We start from the raw sequence: 18740 nt of genomic DNA, 5'->3' as shown, positions 1-18740 counted from the left end.
GTCAGTTCTTCTATATGTGCCCAACTCTTTTCTTCTAACTCATCCCTGGATCAGTGCTAACTCCTCAGCCAGCTTGCCCTCTTCCAGAAGATGGGGAAGATGGGTACCACCTCACATTTATGGCCTTGAGGAGTCTGAGAGAGAATCTGTTGTTCACATTTAGGTGGTATGGGAGCAGTCCTTTTCCACGAGTAAGCTCTTAAAAATACTACTTGGAACAGGTTCACAAGTGCTGTTGTCATCTTTTGGAATCCTGAAGTCTCAAACTTGCAGCCTTAAAAATGTATGAACAACTCTAACACATCAGTAAATACCCATGTAATGTTTGGCTGTTTTGTTTAATAAGTATCAGCTAAAACAAGAGTAAATGCAGATCACTTCTCCCCAGGCAAATAAAACTCTCCAGGACAGTATATTTTACTTCAAAATTATATGGCAATTTTTTTTCTTCTTTAGGTTCCAGAAACATATCCATATATGGTCTACTTGTCAGGGACAATAAATAATGATGTAATAGAAAGGTCAACTTTGTGTCATTTAGCTACAGGATGTTGATGAAGTGAAGTTCTTCAGATAATGCAACAAAGAAGAACTTTAGGATTGGTACAAGTTTCTGCTGTGCATCTTCAAACAGGAAATCTGAGATTGGGAACAACTTATATTTTGGCTTGTATTCGCTGATCATGGGGTGATCCAGAAATAAACTCCAGGCTTCAAAGCGAGCGTATTTCAAAGCTGTCCTGCAGTTGATCGAAACATCCCGGCAAAGCAGGGAGACAAATACCAGCGAGGATTTTCTGAATTAAGACTTAACCAAGAAGATAACCCATTTCAGCACTATTATTACCCTTTTATTTCAGAACAAAAAGGTAATGCAAATATGCATGTTTTGAACTTACTAGTACTTTCAATCTCTCCGTTCATTATGTCTATGCAAATATTTATTCCTACAGCAGTTTGTAATCTAACACCCTAACACAGCCTTGAGACTTGCTTTTGTTTGTTTTGGGCTTTGGGTTTTTTTCAAATATGCCACAAAACACTGTCTGGTGATAAGCAGAACAGTAGCTCTGTCATTTCCTCATTTTTCTTTTGCTTGCAGGTGATGCTTGTATCTTTGTCCCTAGAGTATCTTGCTCAGAAATCAATGCTATAGCTACAACATACTAAGGTAGAATGTAGCATGCAAGGCACAGTGTGAAGGAGAAAAATGACATCAGCAAATCATTAATTTCTAAATTTCTAGTTGGTTTGACATGAAGCTAATATTGCATTGATTGCTGTGTGAATGAATACTTTCTGAGAAGAAATAAAAGCTTGCAGGTGTATGATTTCCAGTAAAGAATTTGCACAGAATCATGATTTGGTGGCATCAGGGCATATGCCATACTGATAGGTGACCTGTTTTGACAGCTGGGTCTGAGCAAGGGGATTTGTTTGCTCAGATGATTCCTTCGAGAAGCCTGGCTTTGCTCCTTCAGCACTGGGCTAGAACTTAAGTGGTTTGCATAAGCTGTCACTACAAAGGATCCTTGCCTGTTGCCGCAGCCTGACAGCATGAGGTGTCATCCTTCTGATGTCTCAGCTCTGGCAGATCTGATGGGCACTGAAATCTTTCTGGTTTTGCAAAATCATTTGCTTCCTTGCAATAGTTATCCAATATAATACCCTTGGAAAACTGCAAAAGTTTATCAGGAAACTGACCTAAAATGTGAGCACTTCAAGTGCTGCAAGTTGGTCTGGTTTCCATTGCCTGCAGAGGATCTGTCCTGAAAGATGCCACAGTAAGAACCGAAGAAGAGGCTCAGCTTGCTGTGAAGACATCCAGCTGTGTATTCCTTCCCCCATGTGTGCTCCTGCTGCTTTCAGAAGTAAAGACAAACACATAGAAAGGCAAACATGGATCTGCAGAAGCAGGGGCTCCACCATTCCTTGAAAAAGGCAAAATGATGAAGCTGCTCCTCTTTTCTCTCTTTTGCAGCCTCCAAAGACTGGTTATGTTTTTACAAATGTGGTTTATAACACCCTGAGCCATAAATAACACGGTTCTGTATTCAGTTACAAGCTGACTGGGATAAACTCAGCGCAAAGACAGGCAAAGTCTGGCTCTGTTCCCTTAATGGCCTTGTCACTCACCTGCCATCCTTCTCTGACAGAAATAAGTAATTCTGCTAATTCTGCTGCCTGGGGTCTATTGAGGAGGGACAGGCAGCCTCGCTAAGCTTTTCTTTAAAGAAGTGCTATCAACGGGGACCAGTTGTTTCAGATGCTAATGGCATTGAATTGCACGGTTCTGCGTGTTCAAAGCCAGCCGTAATCCTTGTTTATTTATGTTGCATCAGGGATCAAAAGCCCATTCTCCTAATCACTGTATGTTGAGAGAGCTTGTAGTCCGAATGTAATAGCAACCTAATTGTGTTTGTCTCTGGCTTTTGCCATCATGTAGGTGATTACTAGTACTCCCCCTTGTGAGCAGTACCTTTGATTTCAGAGATCTACCAGGTACAGCTGCTCGTTAACACAGGTTAGAAGGCGGCAGCATGGTCCTTGCACAAGTATTTTATTTCCAGCCTTACCTTCTGGTCACTTGATGCAGCTAAGTTGCCTCTGTATGGCACAGACCTGATTACTACATCTGAATTAAAAAACTCTCACTCAAATCTGGATGACAAAATTAAAATCAGGACCAGACTCTATGTGGAAATGGTGGTAAGTTTAGATTACAGAAGATCTTGTCAGACTGAGCTACTAAATGGCAGCACAGACAGCAGAATCCCAAGACATGTCTCTGCCAAGAGAGATCACTAGTGAAGCCACCCAGACCTGAAAGCAAAGCACTCTCTAAGGAATAATAAAGGCACTATACCCACAGCTTTAAAAATCAGGTTCTGCTGTTCTAGTAGATGCTGTGTGCTACCTGCCTGTGAGGATGGGCTCTTGGGCTGCTGGAGAAATGCAGAGTACAGCCAAACGTTAAAACATCCCCCCAAAACTTAAAGTTAGGATGAAGAATGAACGCAGCATTTAACTTTTAAATCTAATTCCAATATTTTAAACCTACAGTAAGCTGGCTTAGAGCAAGGAAATAGATTCAAGCTGCATTTAGAAAGACCACTTTGGCCAGATCTTACTAATCCAAACTAGTTCAAGCATTTCTAGCAACAAAGATTCATTTTTTTCATACCTTCATTACAGAAGGTGGAAAATATTTAGCTTATAGCACATTAGCCTACTGTCTTTCATAAGTCTGTGGCTGGCAGTTCACCGATGGCCTCAGATGGGGTAAACTTAGCCCTGCTGTGTCAGCTGAGCAAGGGCACTCCCAGGTGATGCCACTGAGCTTGGCCTCAGGGAAAGAAGGGTAAACTGAATCAGGCTGTGGTGCATTAGCCTCCAGCCAAGGGCATGTGCTCAGCCTGTTGTTGCAGCTCAGCTGGCCCATTGTGGCTTCTTACAGACATAACTCAGACCAGTGCCCCTGTCCTGTGGTCCTGCAGCTTCAAACAAAAGCATCCTCAGGTGGAAGGGGAGGGTGGTGGCTCTGCTGTGCTCTGTTCTGCAGGGGGCTGTGGGGAAGAAGGCACGTGCCCTGCCTCCTGCCACACTCAGTCACAGCACACAGGCAAACTGCACACACACACTTGTCTGAGCAAGTGGAGACCAGAGGGGGATGCAGGAAGAGCTTCAAACCCAACTAGAACACTCTCTGCAGGGCTTCAGGGCAGCCAAGGCTGTCCCTGGCTCTCAGTAAGGACCCAAAAACTCCTGCAGCCCCAGGATGTGACCCCCACACCTTCATAGTGTTTGTGCAGTGCCATGAGCAGAACTGAAAGCTTTCTCTATTTTGAGCCCTATGAAGTTTCTCCCTGCAGCATGAGTCAGTGATGGGAGCTGCAGCCAGTGCTGTTGTTTCTGCACTCTGTGGAATTCCTGTCAAAATATTTAGATTAGTGAGGCTCACCAACATGCAGGAGAGGTTCTCCCTTTTCTCTGTTAGTGGGTTGGACCCAGTTAACCCCTACAAAGGATAAGAGGATGAAATATGAGTTATCCCCACAAATGTAAAATCTTCCCTTTTGCTCCCTTTGCCTTAAGAATGTGTGAAACAAAAGGAGGGAGGGGAAGAAGGTCCAGAAGCAGCCTTTATACCTAGATCCATTTGGGATGTGGTGAAGGAGCGATATCAGTTAGCTCCTCTGTGCCAGGGTGTGGAGTCACGTTGGCAGAGGTCTCCTGTACAGTCCTTAAAGCCCAGGCTGCCACAGAAGGCACTGCAACACCCAGCTCAGAAGCACAGTGGCGATGGATTCACTGCCATAAGGATGCTGGCAATGGGACTGGGGAGGATGTAGAGTATGGGTCCATGTCCCAGGCTGCACTGGTGTGGGTTGCCCTCAGAGAGGAGCAGTTTCATCTCCATTCTTGCCTTCTCCAAGGATTCATTGTGCATCACCTCCATTAGGAGCTTAAGATCAGATCCTGCCCTCTCTGCTGACGGGTTTGTTTAGGTTTCTGAGTCACCACTGGGGCCAGGTCCCTACAGTCAGGCATTGCAGTGCTGGATGCTGCAGACGAGCCTTCCAGCTCCAGCCTGTGGATTCCACACATCTGCAGCTACTACGTGAGTTCCTAGGCTGAGCGACTATGTAAGTACTGCCCACCATGCCAGGGGCTGAGCAAGCCAGACAGCAGCAGCAGCTGCTGGACAAACGAAGCTGTGTCATGGTTCTCAGCCAGCTGCTGGCTGGAGAGCAGCCAAAGGCAGGTACCGAAGCAGCGGGGGCACAGGGAAGCTACCAGCGCTGTGATGCCTGGGCTTGGATCTTCGGGACAGTGAGGGTCGCAGTGGAGCTGAGGCACCCCCTGGAGAAGGGAAGCAACAGCAGCCATGAGACATCTGGCTGAAAATAAAGAAAAAAATAGAGAGAGAGAGAAAAAACCACCAAAACTGGGTTGTATTATTTACAGCAATTGAAGGTTTTATTTTGGTATTTTTCATGGCTGTAAAATATATTCTTTGTTGTTAAAAGTCATGATGTCAATCTGAAATCTGCTGGGCTTCCCTTTACCCTGAAGTGTTTCCACTTCTTCTGGAGTGGGTTTAGAGCCTGAGGTGGTTGTTGATGTGGGAGATATCACCATGTCTGAAGTGAAAACCCTAAATCCAAGATTTTAAGTTACTTGATTGATTCAAGCTCTTGCAATGTCTTCAAATTGTATTTGGGGAGCTGCCATTTCCTCCAGGTCAGGACTGTCTCTTGGCTGTGCACAGAGCAGCAAGAGCTGCTACAGCAGGGCACTTTCCTGGTGTGAGGCTTGTGGCCTGCTGGACCCCTCTGCCATTGGTGTCAGTGTGAGTGCCCAGGAAACCAGGCTGACCCGGGCGCTCGGAGGAGAGAGCAGCTGTACAGGGAAAGGGAGCTGACAGCTCCCCTGAGGCTCCTGCTGAGGCAGATCCTGAGCAGTGGGAAGCTGGGTGGTTCTGCTGTCCTCATCCTCATGGCTCTGCCGGCTGGCCCAGATCAGTAAGACCTGATCCCGGGCAGAGCAGGGCTGTGTGGAGCTGGAGACCAACCTTGCTGTGGCATTGATGGGACAGGGACTGGCAGCCATGGGGTGGGAGCAGGCAGCTTTTTCAGCAACCCCACTGGTACACTCAGGCAGCCCCTCGCCTCTCTGCACCTGGGGGACATGCCTCCACAGTCCCCTCCTGCTAGGTCCCTGTCCTCCCCTGTCACGTCCATGTCCTCCTGAGCAGCTTGTTCCCATTGCTCCTCATCCCAGTCTCCCCATTATTTTACACAGCTCTCGCTCAGCGCTTATAAAATCAAACCTATTCTGCGCTGGCTGTTATCTCCTTAAGAGAGGCAAGCTTTTCCACTTCCTCCCATAAAATAAACCCTTGGCTCTTGAATACTGATGGCCAGAGTGCTCTCTGGCATCCGAATGAGATCCTGCTAGAGCATTGTACCATTCATGGCATTAGTACTTCCCCTATCACTGCTGGAAATTCTTCAGTATCTTGACTTGTCTTTGCCTTTTAGAGTCCTGCAGTGGTGGTTCACAGTCATTCTGTGATTGCTGAGTGTGCCCAATTCCCCCTTCTCTCATTTCCATCTCGCTCGTGACCTTGAACTTTGTTCTGTGAAAAAGCAAAAATCAGAAGTGAAACAGAGCAGTGTGGTGTTGCTCTCCTCACTGAGTGAAACAAAGTCACTTCAAAGCATAGCTTTGCATGTTGCTTGAGAGATCTCCAGATAAGGTGGAAAAAATTACAAAGCGTCTCTGCTCTTCATGGTGGAGAACCTGTCCTTACAGAGAACCAGCAAAGAGACAAACCTCTTCCCTTAATTTCCTGCAATTACAGCAAGAAAGAAAACCAGTAAAAAGAGACATCCATTGGTGTTCTCCCAAATAAATTTCAAAAATGTATCTCTTTAATCTTAAGGGGATTTCCTTTACCTATTTTTCTCTTGAGATGTGGTAACCGGAATAAGCAGATAAAAACTTGCCTTGCTTGCAGCAACTCCCCCTTTTTTAAACACCAGCTAAACCAGTTATTTCTGTGTAATTGAAAGGAGTTAGTTCATTAAGTTTACAAGCAGATTTTAGCTGATAATGTTCTCTCCCTGGTGAAGGATTTCTGAAGGATTTTCTGGTCAGTCTAGTTAAGAGGCACACCTGAATGACAGCACACAATAGTTGAGTTTTTTTCCAGATTTTGATGGCCACAATTTCCTTTTACAGGAAAGCAAAGAATTATAAAAATGGCTACAACGGCAGCAAACACTCAAAGACAAACAATAGGCTGCGAGGAGTACAGTCTGTACAGCAGCCTGAGCGAAGATGAGCTTATAAAGATGGCCATCCAGCAGAGCTTGGAAGAGGATGCAGCAGGTCAGCCAGCGGCCCAGAGCCCCCAGAAGTCGATGGTGGCCCGTGCTGGTGAGGTGGCTGCCCCGAGCCGTGCCAGCCCCCACAACCCTCCCTACCGCATCTACCCCTGGCAAAGGTAAGCAAGTGCCAGCCCGAGCTGCTCCCCCAGAGAGCCCTGCCCAGGAAGGAAAACCAGGCTCCCTGTCAGTGCACGTGCTTTCTAATTAGCTGTGCCAGGCGGCTCCTCTGCGAGTCTGTCATTAGTGTCAAAGCCGGAGTCTGCTATAAATCCAGTGAGGTCAACAATTTATGTGCTCGCAGCGAGAGGAGAATTTGCTTCATGTTGTCCATTTTAAGCAACAAATAAAACAAATAAAGGGGCACAACCACAAGGTTTCCTGAACAACAGAAGCCCTCCCAAGGCCAGCTGCTCCTTTCCCCCACTGTATGCCAAGCTTTGCCAGAGAGGGAGCAAAGCATCTGTTATGAGAAAACGTAAGAGAGGCACAAAAAATATGTATATAAAACAGTGTGAGCTGACTACCTGTTAAATACTTCATCTTTTAAAGGATGTGGTTATTTCAGATCAGTCTGACTTCAAGCATGCCACTCTTAGCCAAGAGCAGCTCCAGACACCAAATCGTGGCAGCATCCCCCTCCCCTGCAATGCTGAGCTGTGGTCACAGAGACCTGCTGACAGCTTCAAACCCAGATGTTGTTCCCCTTTCATTTTACAAAAGGCAGGTTTCTCAAGGAGGAAGGGAATAGATTCCAAAGTCACCTCCAAAACAAGGAAAAATATCCTTTTAATCTTTTAAGTTACTTTAATTTTCCCTTTTTTAATAAACTGAGAGCTACAAAAGTTCTGTTCCTCCTCCTTTTTTGTAACTCCACCACCCTCTGATGCCTTGCTCATTACCGCCTGTGGTAATGAAACAAACCTGTTTGGTTTCCAAGGCTGGGAAGCTGGGGACAATTTGATGAGCAGCAAGCATGTGCATAGCTGTGGAATCGGGATGCTGTGCTGCCAGCAGTCCTGCTCCCAAAGGCTGTGGTTTCTCGGTGTGGTTACTGTGCATTTGTACAGTCAGCTCTCCTGTAGAGACCCGATGCAGGGGAGAATAAGGGCTTCCCTGGCCATTTGGTCCCGACCTTGTTGGAGGTCCTTCAACACCTGCTATTTTGGCAAAAAGCAGCATTAGCAGTTCTGTGCATTAACCCAGCCCAGGAGTGTACGACCTCTCACCAAAGGGAAAACCTTTGAGGCTTGTAGCACCAAATCTGTAGCATTGCTGAACTCTTCTGCCACCTGGGAGAGCCAAGCTGGAAAAGGAGCTGACATCCAGTGGCTCTGGGTCCTCCGCTGCCCCCACCCTGACCCACTTGCTTGGCACTTTGGAGGTGATGAATGTCACCTCACCTCTCTTTGTGCCTGCTTCCTGTGTGGTGGTGGTAGGGTTAACCACACTGTTGTCTTATATGGTCATTTGAATCCCCTGACGCTTCCTCAGAGGGCCAAAAATAAACTCGAGCTGAGTGAGCAGCTGAATCCAGTGCAGAGCAAGCCGTGGCCATCTGCTTTTATTCAAAGCCCTGACCGGCAGGCTTTCTCACTCCGTCTCTGTGGATGTGTGTCTCTGTCTCTGCCTCAGCATGACTTGTTTCTCCTATTCGGAGTATTTCTCCTTATTTCATTCTTGTCATCGCCACACCAGATTGGCGGCCCAGCAGACAGGCCGTGCTCAGCCATCCAGCTCGGGGGCAGCCTGGGGGGTCAGGCGAAGGCACGACAGCAGCACGTCCCAGTCCGTGTAAGTGTCTCCCTCTCCCTCTCCTGCTTTCCCCTGCGGTCAAAACAAGCCTTGCTACCCACCCTCTCCTTGAGACATCTCTTCTGGGTGGTGATGGTGCCTGGTGGGGGGAAATGGTGGTGTTCATCTGGAGGAGGTCTCACTGACACATGCACCTCACCCTCGCTGCACTCCTGTTCTTCCTTCCAACCTCCCCGCTGCCCCAGACCATGCCCATGCTCTTGCAGGTGACACACCTCAAGTCTCCCTTGTTCTCTTCTCCTTCTTCATCTCTCTCCGTCCCCCCAGTGCTCATGTCCTGGGGACTCTGGGTCACTCAGAAGCTCTGAGGTGACAAGGACAACAGAAAGAGATGACTGCACTGTGGTTAATTTATATAGGTTGGCTCACTTACGATCAGGATAGATGAGGGAGGCAGGTGCTGATAGTAACTGCATTGGTATTAAGTTCAGGGCTCAGCAACGGGAAAAAGTAGGGGGAAAAATGTATCCCAAGATGCCATGCCTGTTACCAGCCATACGTGTGCAGTCCAGCCACACTGAGGAAGGCTTACTTAAATCCCCAAGGAATCCTCCTTTTCCAAGGAGGAAACTGGCTTGACTGACTGGTCCTCCTGGCCATGTTTTGCTGTTGGCAGAGGCTGCAAATAAGCTTAGTTGAACATAGCCATGGATGAGAAAAGCAGACAGTGGCCCAAGCTCTGTCCCAGTGCCTGTGTGTATTGGAAATGTCTGGACCATGGCGGGTTTATTACGCCTCTGTGCAGGGCAGAATAGATACATGCACCTGCCCTTAGCTACCAGATGACAAGAGAAAAGCGTTACAGCCAGCACTTCCCTGTGTCCTGCAGAAAAGAAACTTCCCGCCTATTCTATCTACCCAGTTCAAATCTTGTTTAATGCATCTTACAAGTCCCTCCCTGGAAGCACAGGCACAGTGACTACCCTACCACCACTCTTCTTCCTTTCACCCCTCACCCAGCTTTACAATCTCCCCCACTTCCCCCTGCATCCTGGCTGATCCAGGCTCTGTACCTGGCCCTCCACTGGCATTGCACTCCCTACCATTGTGAAAACCTCTTCCTGCTACAACATGAAGCCTGCCTTATCCCTGTCATCTGCCAGCTTTCCTTGGCCACACTGAAATTGCATCCTCTTACTTAAGTGCTCTGCACTGCTTGCATGCCTCTGATGCATTGGGTGCAGCAAAAGTCTTGAGGGCAGGCTGTTCTTCTCCACCAGGTAGCTCAATAGAGTTCAGTCTACAAGAAGGCTGATAAACTAGCCCACCTCTGCTGTCAGGTAGAGCAAAAAGATAGCTGGGAAGTCCTAGGAGAGCATGATGGCATGACTGTTTTATAGCCCTAGTCTCATAGCTAGGCAGGGATGATATTTGACTTCATCTGGGGAAGTGTTGTTCCTTCATCCTGCCCGCAACTCTCCAGGCTGCCAGGAAAAGAAGGAGCTTCTTGAACCTTTCTATGCTCCACTGAACCTCTTCTTCAGCGCTCAGAATTGTCCTCACCATATATCTCATCTGCAAGGGGTATTTATTATCTTGCCTACTGGTCTTTGAAATGCAGTAATTCTTTTGAGTTGCCTGTAAGGTTAAGATTTCATCATATCTTCAGACTTCCTCCATAGTTTTAATACTTGTATTTTCTATACCTGATGAAATCCAGGCAGCAGAATGTGATGGGTTTTTATAACAGCCAACTATAAGCCAGGCAGAAAACAAGGATTTCACATGGACATTCATTAAACTTTCTGTTCTGATCTGGAATTTTCTTGGCTAAAGCATCTGCAGCCTGGTCCAGCAAACCCCCTCATCTTACTCAGGAATCATTTAAGGTCAAGGAACCCAACAGAAGTTTGCTTCATTCAACATCTGAGGGCTTAAGCAGAATAGTAACTGATTCTTCACGCATTTTTAACCCTAACACAGATCCAAGGTACCCTCCTGCTTTCCCTGAGGTCTCAGATAATGTGATTTACCTTGCATTTGCTGTGAGCCAGCCCCATGAGCAGACTTCTGCCATGGCCCACCTGGCATGCAGTAATTCATTAAGCACCAGTAATTATATCATGTGCCCAAATCCTGAGGTCACAGCCCTACATGTGTAACATGAGTCTTTGCACAAAACAACAGATGGTTTCAGCAGCCTTGTGCCAGAGGTGTTGAAAGATGAAGATCCCCCACCTCCACCTCCCCTCCCAGCCAAAAATGCCAATAGTTGCTGTCAGCAGACTTCAACAAAATGCTCAAACACCTGCATAAAAATCTATTGTACGTACACAATTAGGAATCTTAGCTTTAGTCCCCAGGGTACTCTAAGCAGTATGGAGGTACAGCAGCGTCCCTGGGACATCTGGCCAGCAGTTATCACAACGTCAGTCGATTCCTCCTGGGAGGGCTGTGGCCAGGACAGCAGCTGCCTGTTCTAGCTGCTATCTTCTCAGGCAAAATGCCTGGCCTTGTGTCCCATATCTCTCCTCATTCCAGTGTTGCTATTTTTGTGACCCTACTGTCATGAAATCACTGCTTCCAGCTATAGAGAAGGAGCAAGTGGCACCAAGTACTATTTCACCTGGGAAATGGTGTCTTTTCCCATGCCCTGGCACAAGTGTTGAGGTCACCTGTTCCTCTCCAGGTCCTGAAAAGCAGCTTGGTGCCTTCTTTTACTGCTAATATCAGTGTTTATGGCATAGATTGTGTACCTTTTGGCAAACAGAAATTAGCGAGGCCTGTGTGAGTTTCAGACTGTTGGTCTGTCCAGCCCCTACAAGGTAATGGAGTTCAGTGCTCCTCCTGTAACTCCCACTAAATGCACAGGTTGCACCAGTATACGGCTTTGTGAAGACTCCTGTGCTGACCTGCCCATATTTTTCTGTCTCTGATCTCACTCTGTTGTGGTATTTTAGACTTTCTTCCTGTCATAACTGAAGTTTCTTGTTGTTCCCATCATCACTGGCCTGCATGACCTCCATCACATGCTGTATTCCTGCCCTGGCAGTGCTAATAGTTCAACATGCACCCTGCAGTCTCTGACTTCACAACTGCAAGTTTTTCTCTGTAGAGCTAGTTCAAACCACAAAGGCTCCAGCGTTTTCTGCAACTTCTTGTTTTCTGTCTCTGAAACTATAGCCCACGTTCATTTTTTGCAAGTCGCCCTTAGAATTGGTAAAGTGCTTCTTCCTCTGCAGTGTTGGCTGTGCTGAATCTTAGTCATTTAGTGCATCACAATAACAAAGCTGTGGCTGCCTTATCCCAGCACAGCTCAGCTGGAGCCCAAGCAGATGCCAACACTGGAAGGCACAGCCCACCAACATGCACAGAGCTACTGCCCACCATGGGCAAGGGTTCTGCCTGCTTTGGCTGCTGGGTCCGAGCTCCCCAGCTCCCTACCTCGGCCGTGCTACCAGCAGCCTCAGAATGGGTGGAAGGAGGGTGGCAGGTCCTGTTCAGGTACTGCTGACACAGGGCACAGTGACTGTCAGGCAGTGTTGGGACTCCCGCTGTGTGGGGAGACTCACAGAAGCTGTCGCTGTCACTCTGCAGTAGGATTGGTGTGCCCAGGTCAGCTCTGCTCTGCAAACACTCAGAGAGCTCGGAGAAGTGGGTTGCTGCCCAGAGTGTGAGGAATGCATGCTTGGCAGAGGGTAGGTGGATTTTTTTCAGTCTTCCCTGGATGAAGAAAGGAGAGCCAAGACCAACACCCCAGTTCACATGGTCTAATCAGAGCTCTCCCTTCTTCATAAATGCACTGGCTAAATTCTGAAAACAGGATTGTGAGAGGAAATATAAAGTATCTTCAAAATACAAGAGTAAGATTTATTGATAGTTTCTGTTAAAGCCACATGCAAATCAAATCTAAAAATTTCTTCAAGGATGAAGAGGGGTAATTTTCTTCAAAGTTGATCTTATTTAGAAGATCTCATATGGAAGCACCATGCAACATGGAACAGCAAGGTGATGAAATTATCAGTCATGGACACTCCACAGTGTATAGAGCAATGTCAGAGCCAGTCTTCCACAACTTCCAATGTCTAAAATATAAGTATTTATGCCAGACATTAGTTACACCTACACTTTCCTTACACTCTGAGGAGAGAGATCAGTTCCTCCAGACAGTGATTCTTCTGATCTGCTGACAATGACAAAATCAGAGAAGACAAATTTTACCTTTACAGGCCCTACGGTGTCTCACGGTACAAATATTTGCTATACAGACTGCAGGGGTTCACTATTTTGGCCAAATAAAACAGTGATGTCACTGCAGAAAGCTTCTCAGTAATGAAGGAAACAATAACCAAGTTTTAATCTTGTTTTAAAGAGAAATTGACCCTGTAGTGGCAGCAATCAAGAATGGAGATGAAAAAGCAGTATGCAACATGATGAAATCAGGAAAAAACCTTTCTGTACCTAATAAGGATGGCTGGATACCCCTCCATGAAGCTGCATACTATGGCCAAGTGGGCTGCCTGAGCCTGCTGCAAAAAGGTCAGTAAAGCTAAAACTAACTAATTACAAAAGGGAAAAGAAGAAAATGAATAAACTAAAAGGCCAAATTAGCAGTATTTTAATCCTGGCCTGGGGCTGTGTATGAAGCTTCTTTCCAACCTCCCTGCCTGTATATTAATTTCACCTTCTCTTGGAAAGTAGGTTTCCAGACTGAAGCCTCTAAAAGTTAGAATATTTGGGAGAAAGTGACACAGGTTAGATCCTGCCAAGCCCTGGCTTTCTCATGCTAAGGCCTTGAAGCTGAGCTCTCTACTGTTGTGGGCTGCTTTGCTGCTGTAGCTGACAGGAATAACGCCACTTTCCCCTGGGGGGAGATCCAACCCAGCATCTCTTTGCTGGTGCTTGAAAGCGGTTAATTACTGTAGTTTGTTTTCAAACTGCTGCTGAAGAGCAGTTGCTCAACAACTTTCTGCATCACTAGTGGCCAAAGCTGAACATTTTAATCTAAACTGAAGACAGATTTAGATACTCAGTCTGAGTTAAAGTAACATTATAGTATATTCCTAACTTAGACTGCTTATGGAAAAGGAAAAGAAATAAACAACAAAAACTTACTTAAGCCCTCAAGGACTTAGAAGGGTGATGGTGCATTACATGCCACAATGACTCTGAGCTCACCATTCCTTCACAGCATACCCTGGCACCATCGACCAGCGCACTCTCAATGAGGAGACAGCTCTCTACCTGGCCACCAGCCGGGGCAACCTGGACTGCCTGCTCACCCTGCTGCAGGCTGGGGCTGAGCCCGACATCTCCAACAAGGCCAGAGAAACACCACTCTACAAAGGTCAGTAGCTGCTTTTCCAGGGATGCTGAGCTCTTCTGGCACCACCAAGGCAGAACTGCAGGATCACTTGTGATGAGGAGCTAAAAGTCAGTGATTAGCTCCTGTTTTCTACTTCCCTGTGGTAGTCCTCTATCTCCTATGTCTGACCTGCTATGCCATGGCCCTTCTTCTCATCTGCAACACAGAGAGGCACCCTGATGGGTTGCTGAGGGGTGAGATACTCAGTGGGGCCCTAAGCATGGGCTGTCTGCACAATGTCCCAAACTTACAGAAAGCTGGGCAGTGAAGGACTATGTATGCTTTGCTAAACAGTAGGACCTAAGTAGCTGTTAGATGTGCAAGTACAGTAACTGTAGACATGCCAGTGATTCATATACTGTGGGGGTCAGGCCAGGCTGTGTGCTATGGGAGAGTCATAAAACTATAAACAATTCAATGAGGTAGATAAAGTATTTAACACAGACATATTACTTTGCTAATCATTGGAGAGAACACTTTCTTCTTTTAGCAGACTAGCAATACATCCATGATATCACAAACATTCAGAGAAGATGATCTCTAACACATTCATGTCCAACCCCCTTTGCCGTGCCATAACAGTTTTTAGCACTCTAAAACATTAAAAACACATAATACTGGTTAAAACAGCAAGATTTGGATGCATAGCATTAGAGCTGCTTTTAAAATGCTTTTGCTTTAAAATTCTGGTTTTTAGTTGACATGGGAAAAGTTGTTCAGCTGTGCAGTAAACACACAGCAGTAGTAGTGCTCATAGTAATAATAATGACAGCAACAATGATATGAAAACACCTTTTAGCCAGACAAGATCTGTTAGTAAGAACGGGCTAGCCTTGGTGCAGTATCTTCTAGTCTATCCTCAACAACAACAAAAAAAAGAGTTAAAAAACCTGTCATAAAATAATCATCCTTCATATGTAAGCAAATTGAACTCTGCAGAGCTATGGATAGATAATTACAGAAAGGTCTAATTACATAGTTGTTTTCAGTACATATGAGTGTATGTCTCCCCTGTCCTCCTGGGGGAGAACACCATGGAGCTATCACAAGGGAAGAATTGAAACCAAAAGGTGACCTCTGTGAGAAAATGACACTATTATTTCAAAGAAAAAACTAATTGCTATGAAATGTGCTGGCCTCTCTTCTGTACATTATACAACAAATGCTAATTGGGGTTTTTCAATGTAGCTATTCATCCTATGTACCTTTAGGTTGGACTCCCACCACTAAGGTGGGAAGCCTCATGATTTGGGATTCAAAAAACTATGGGACGAATTGGTAGAATAAAAATCAACAAAACTATCAAGAAACTATCTTTAGCTCAGGATGGTCCTGAACTATAAATTTTTTCAGGCTGAGAAAGTGTTACTGACTTACACAACTGTTGGTTTGAGTTTTTTTATTTTCTTGTCTCTATGGAGCTTTATCTGCAGTCCATGGCAAGATAAAGAGTCAGTTTGCACAGAATTTGGAAAGAAAGTGTTCAGGTCACGTGATTTCTGTAACACATTTGTTCTTCATAAATTATTTCCTGCACCTTATCACCTCACTGAATCTCCATGGTTTTCTGTTGGTACACATGTGCTGGGCCGGACTCCCCCCAGTACCGGACTTGGCACAACCCCTGCACAGGACACTTAGCCAGGTCTCAGCTGAAGACTGGCTTCACTGCTACATCCTTTCTGAGTCTCAGACAGCATCACTTGGCAGCAGCCTTGGCCCTCATATACACCTAAAAGGATCTTTGGTCTTACTATGACCTACTTGTATTAAATTGCTTTGGGCTACATGAAACTGATACACAACACCCAGAATATTTTCAAGAGCCTGTCCTAGTCTCTTCCCTTTTTTCCAAAATAGCTTGTGAGCGCAAGAATGCAGAGGCTGCAAGACTCCTGGTGCAGTACAATGCAGATACCAACCATCGTTGCAATCGAGGCTGGACTGCTCTCCATGAAGCTGTCTCCCGAAATGACCTGGAGATTATTGATATCCTTGTGAAAGGGGGTGCCAAGATTGAGTCAGCAAATGCCTACGGAATCACTTCTTTATTTGTGGCAGCTGAGAGTGGGCAATTGGAAGCTTTGAGATACCTTGCAAGATGTGGTGAGTATGGCTTACATGCCTCTATTCATTTAATTCTTAATAATTCAGTTTCCCAGTAATTCTCCCTGACAGTTTTTCTGTCTCTGGAGGCCAGGCCTAGCCTGCAGAGGCACTAGAAGTCTGTTGCTCCTGATGGTGGAACTGGGTAGGGTCTTTCACAGAGCACGAAGTACATGGTTCAGAGGCATGTGCTTCTTCGGCATTCATTCACAGTCACCTACTTTGGGAAGTAATGCAGTGCTGTCTGACTGCCTCTCCTAAGAGCTTTCTAAACCCATATTGCTGCACACATGTCGCCTGAAATCCAGTCAGTCATAAAAGACAGCTGTAGGTGCAATAGATGGCAGAAGTCGAACTTTAGCTAACCCCACCTGGTCATGAACATGTGCAGTGATGGGCAAGGTGAGCTGTTCTCTTCGTAATGTGTCCTCTGAAAACAGATAAAGTACTACTGTAGAGTTGATGGGTTTATATCAAATAGAAGCAGACTTACTCTCCCTATGAGTAAAACATAGAGTGAATTTGAATCTAATTTACACTAAACCTATCTTTTACTGCTCCACTCATGTAAAACAGCTTTACAATAAGCACAATATCACTACTATTCTGAGGCATATTATATTTTCACAATGGACTAATATCTTCACTGTAGGTAAGATTTGGGTCCTGCACTTGCAAAACTAGAGCTTACCAATGATGAAGATAAGAAAAACTTTTGAAAAAATTAATATTATTAAGAAAGATATGAGAGTTGGGAAACAAAAAATGTGTTCTGCTGCCCAGATAATCTTGTCAAGTGAGTTTTGTATGACCAGTTAGTCCATCATGCCGCCTGCGACTTAAGAAACTAAGCCAGAATGTGATTTGTGTTTCAAATTAGATAGATATTAAGATTTCCTTAAAGTCCAATTTTGAGAAAAATACACAAGGAAAAAACCAATAAAACTGTCCAATTGTTTCAAGCCCTGAAAAGCTCTTCTCAGAACCCCAGGAATGATATCATTCATTGTTTACAATGAGCAATTTTCATCATAAAAAGGGTTTCTTTCTCATTAGGAACATAGTCCTGTGTTATGTTTTGTCACTGTAATTCTCCTAATGTTTGCAGCTACAACATCTTCAAAAGACCAAACACAACACAGATGTTTCAGCTGAGGGTGAGAGCTCAGGGAAATGTTCTCATTGGCAGGGAGATTTCATGATCAAACAGAAGACTGATTGGTTTCTTCACTGGAGTTTAGAAGCAAAACTCCAGTGAACTATCATTCCCATTTAGGATACACATAGATCAGCCTTCCTGAGAACACCATGTTATGGTATATGACAGTCAAAACCCAGGCTTAAGGGCCTTAAATATCCACAACAGAAAAAATCTAGATTCCAAATTGTTTATGGCAAAAAAGTATTGTCTCGGTTTTCACTTGCATGTTATTTATTAAGCCAAACACACATTAGAGCTCAAGAAAAAAATTCCTAAATAATCTAGTAGTTTATTGTTAATATTTATCTTCTTTTGTAGTAAAACTTACCATTTGAAGCCCAACTTCAGCCTTCATGAAGCAAAGAGATATGACCTCAGGTGCTGAGTTTTGAAATGCAATATTCATTGATTAAGGCACACCCCAATAAAACCTGTTTAGAATTGTTGATCAGCACCAAGCAGATGTTATTTTATAGAGTATTATTTTACCCTGGATACATGCTAAAATTAAAAAAGAGTATAAATACTTTACTGTACTTACAGTGTGAATATACAGAGTATAAATGATAAATATAAATAAATATATAGCATAAATAGATATCCATAGAATTTTGGAGACCACCTATTGAGATACTCTAGTCCGAACTCCTTCTCAGGAATAGCATATATACACAGTGTAAACACATAAATATTAATGGCATTACTGCTTTTGAAGGGAAGGCCATGCCCTATAAAGAACAGCCCATTTTAAAATTTTTTTACCTTTGAGCTGCAGCTGAATGGAGCGTGGATTCATGACTGGGACTTAATGGTTGCCACCCATGATAAACTGTCCCTCATAAAATTCCCATCATATTATAAGCCAATGTAAATGTATGATATACAGGTGTATAACTGACATGACTGTACCACCTCTGATATGACTGTATTCACATTTCATAGCTCCATTGTCATGGAAATAAAAGTGTTCATTCAAAGTATGTTCCTCCCATCTAATTTTAACCTTTTGGTGCTAAAAGGTTTTCTTCCTTCCTAGGTGCTGATATAAATACACAAGCCAGTGATAATGCCTCTGCTCTTTATGAAGCCTGTAAAAATGGACACGTACCTATTGTGGAGTTTCTTTTGTCCCAAGGAGCAGATGCTAACAAAGCCAATAAGGACGGCCTGTTACCTCTTCACATAGCAGCCAAAAAGGGGATTTGCGAGTAAGTTTTAGTTAGCTTCCTGCTTTCATCTTTTAGACAAGAATCCAAAGTCCTTAAAAAAAGGAGAGTATAACGTCCCAGATCTAATTCTGAGCATTGTGAGCAAGGCAGATACCAGCTGAGAAGTGGGCTTTCTGCTTGCAGAGCTCAGGCTAGAAACTATACACCAAAGAGCATTTGGAGGTTGGGATGAGATGGGGTGAGCAGGCATG

The 18740-nt window shown here is 44.9% G+C and overlaps 1 protein-coding gene across 5 annotated transcripts in view; it reads left to right on the top strand.

The window, feature by feature from the left end:
- Window positions 1–472: 472 nt before the first annotated feature.
- The window catches only part of ASB2 (ankyrin repeat and SOCS box containing 2), a 32214-nt gene continuing 13946 nt past the window's right edge, over window positions 473–18740 (top strand). The window contains exons 1-7 of one of the 5 annotated variants that reach the window (XM_017729031.1): window positions 473–869; window positions 6748–7012; window positions 8592–8687; window positions 13021–13187; window positions 13840–13995; window positions 15874–16119; window positions 18357–18528. In XM_017729031.1, the coding sequence (XP_017584520.1) occupies window positions 6768–7012; window positions 8592–8687; window positions 13021–13187; window positions 13840–13995; window positions 15874–16119; window positions 18357–18528 (1082 nt within the window). In that variant the 5' untranslated portion in view covers window positions 473–869; window positions 6748–6767. Of the gene's footprint in view, window positions 870–4524; window positions 4647–6747; window positions 7013–8591; window positions 8688–13020; window positions 13188–13839; window positions 13996–15873; window positions 16120–18356; window positions 18529–18740 lie in introns of those variants that run through there. The other 4 variants (XM_017729028.1, XM_008629722.2, XM_017729029.1 and 1 more) reach the window with 4 other exon arrangements.

This window comes from Corvus brachyrhynchos, unplaced genomic scaffold (genome assembly GCF_000691975.1).
Source record: "Corvus brachyrhynchos isolate BGI_N302 unplaced genomic scaffold, ASM69197v1 scaffold1, whole genome shotgun sequence".
Lineage (NCBI taxonomy): Eukaryota > Metazoa > Chordata > Aves > Passeriformes > Corvidae > Corvus > Corvus brachyrhynchos.
The sequence above is the reverse complement of the archived record's forward strand: the minus strand, read 5'-3'. Positions and strand labels throughout refer to the sequence as shown.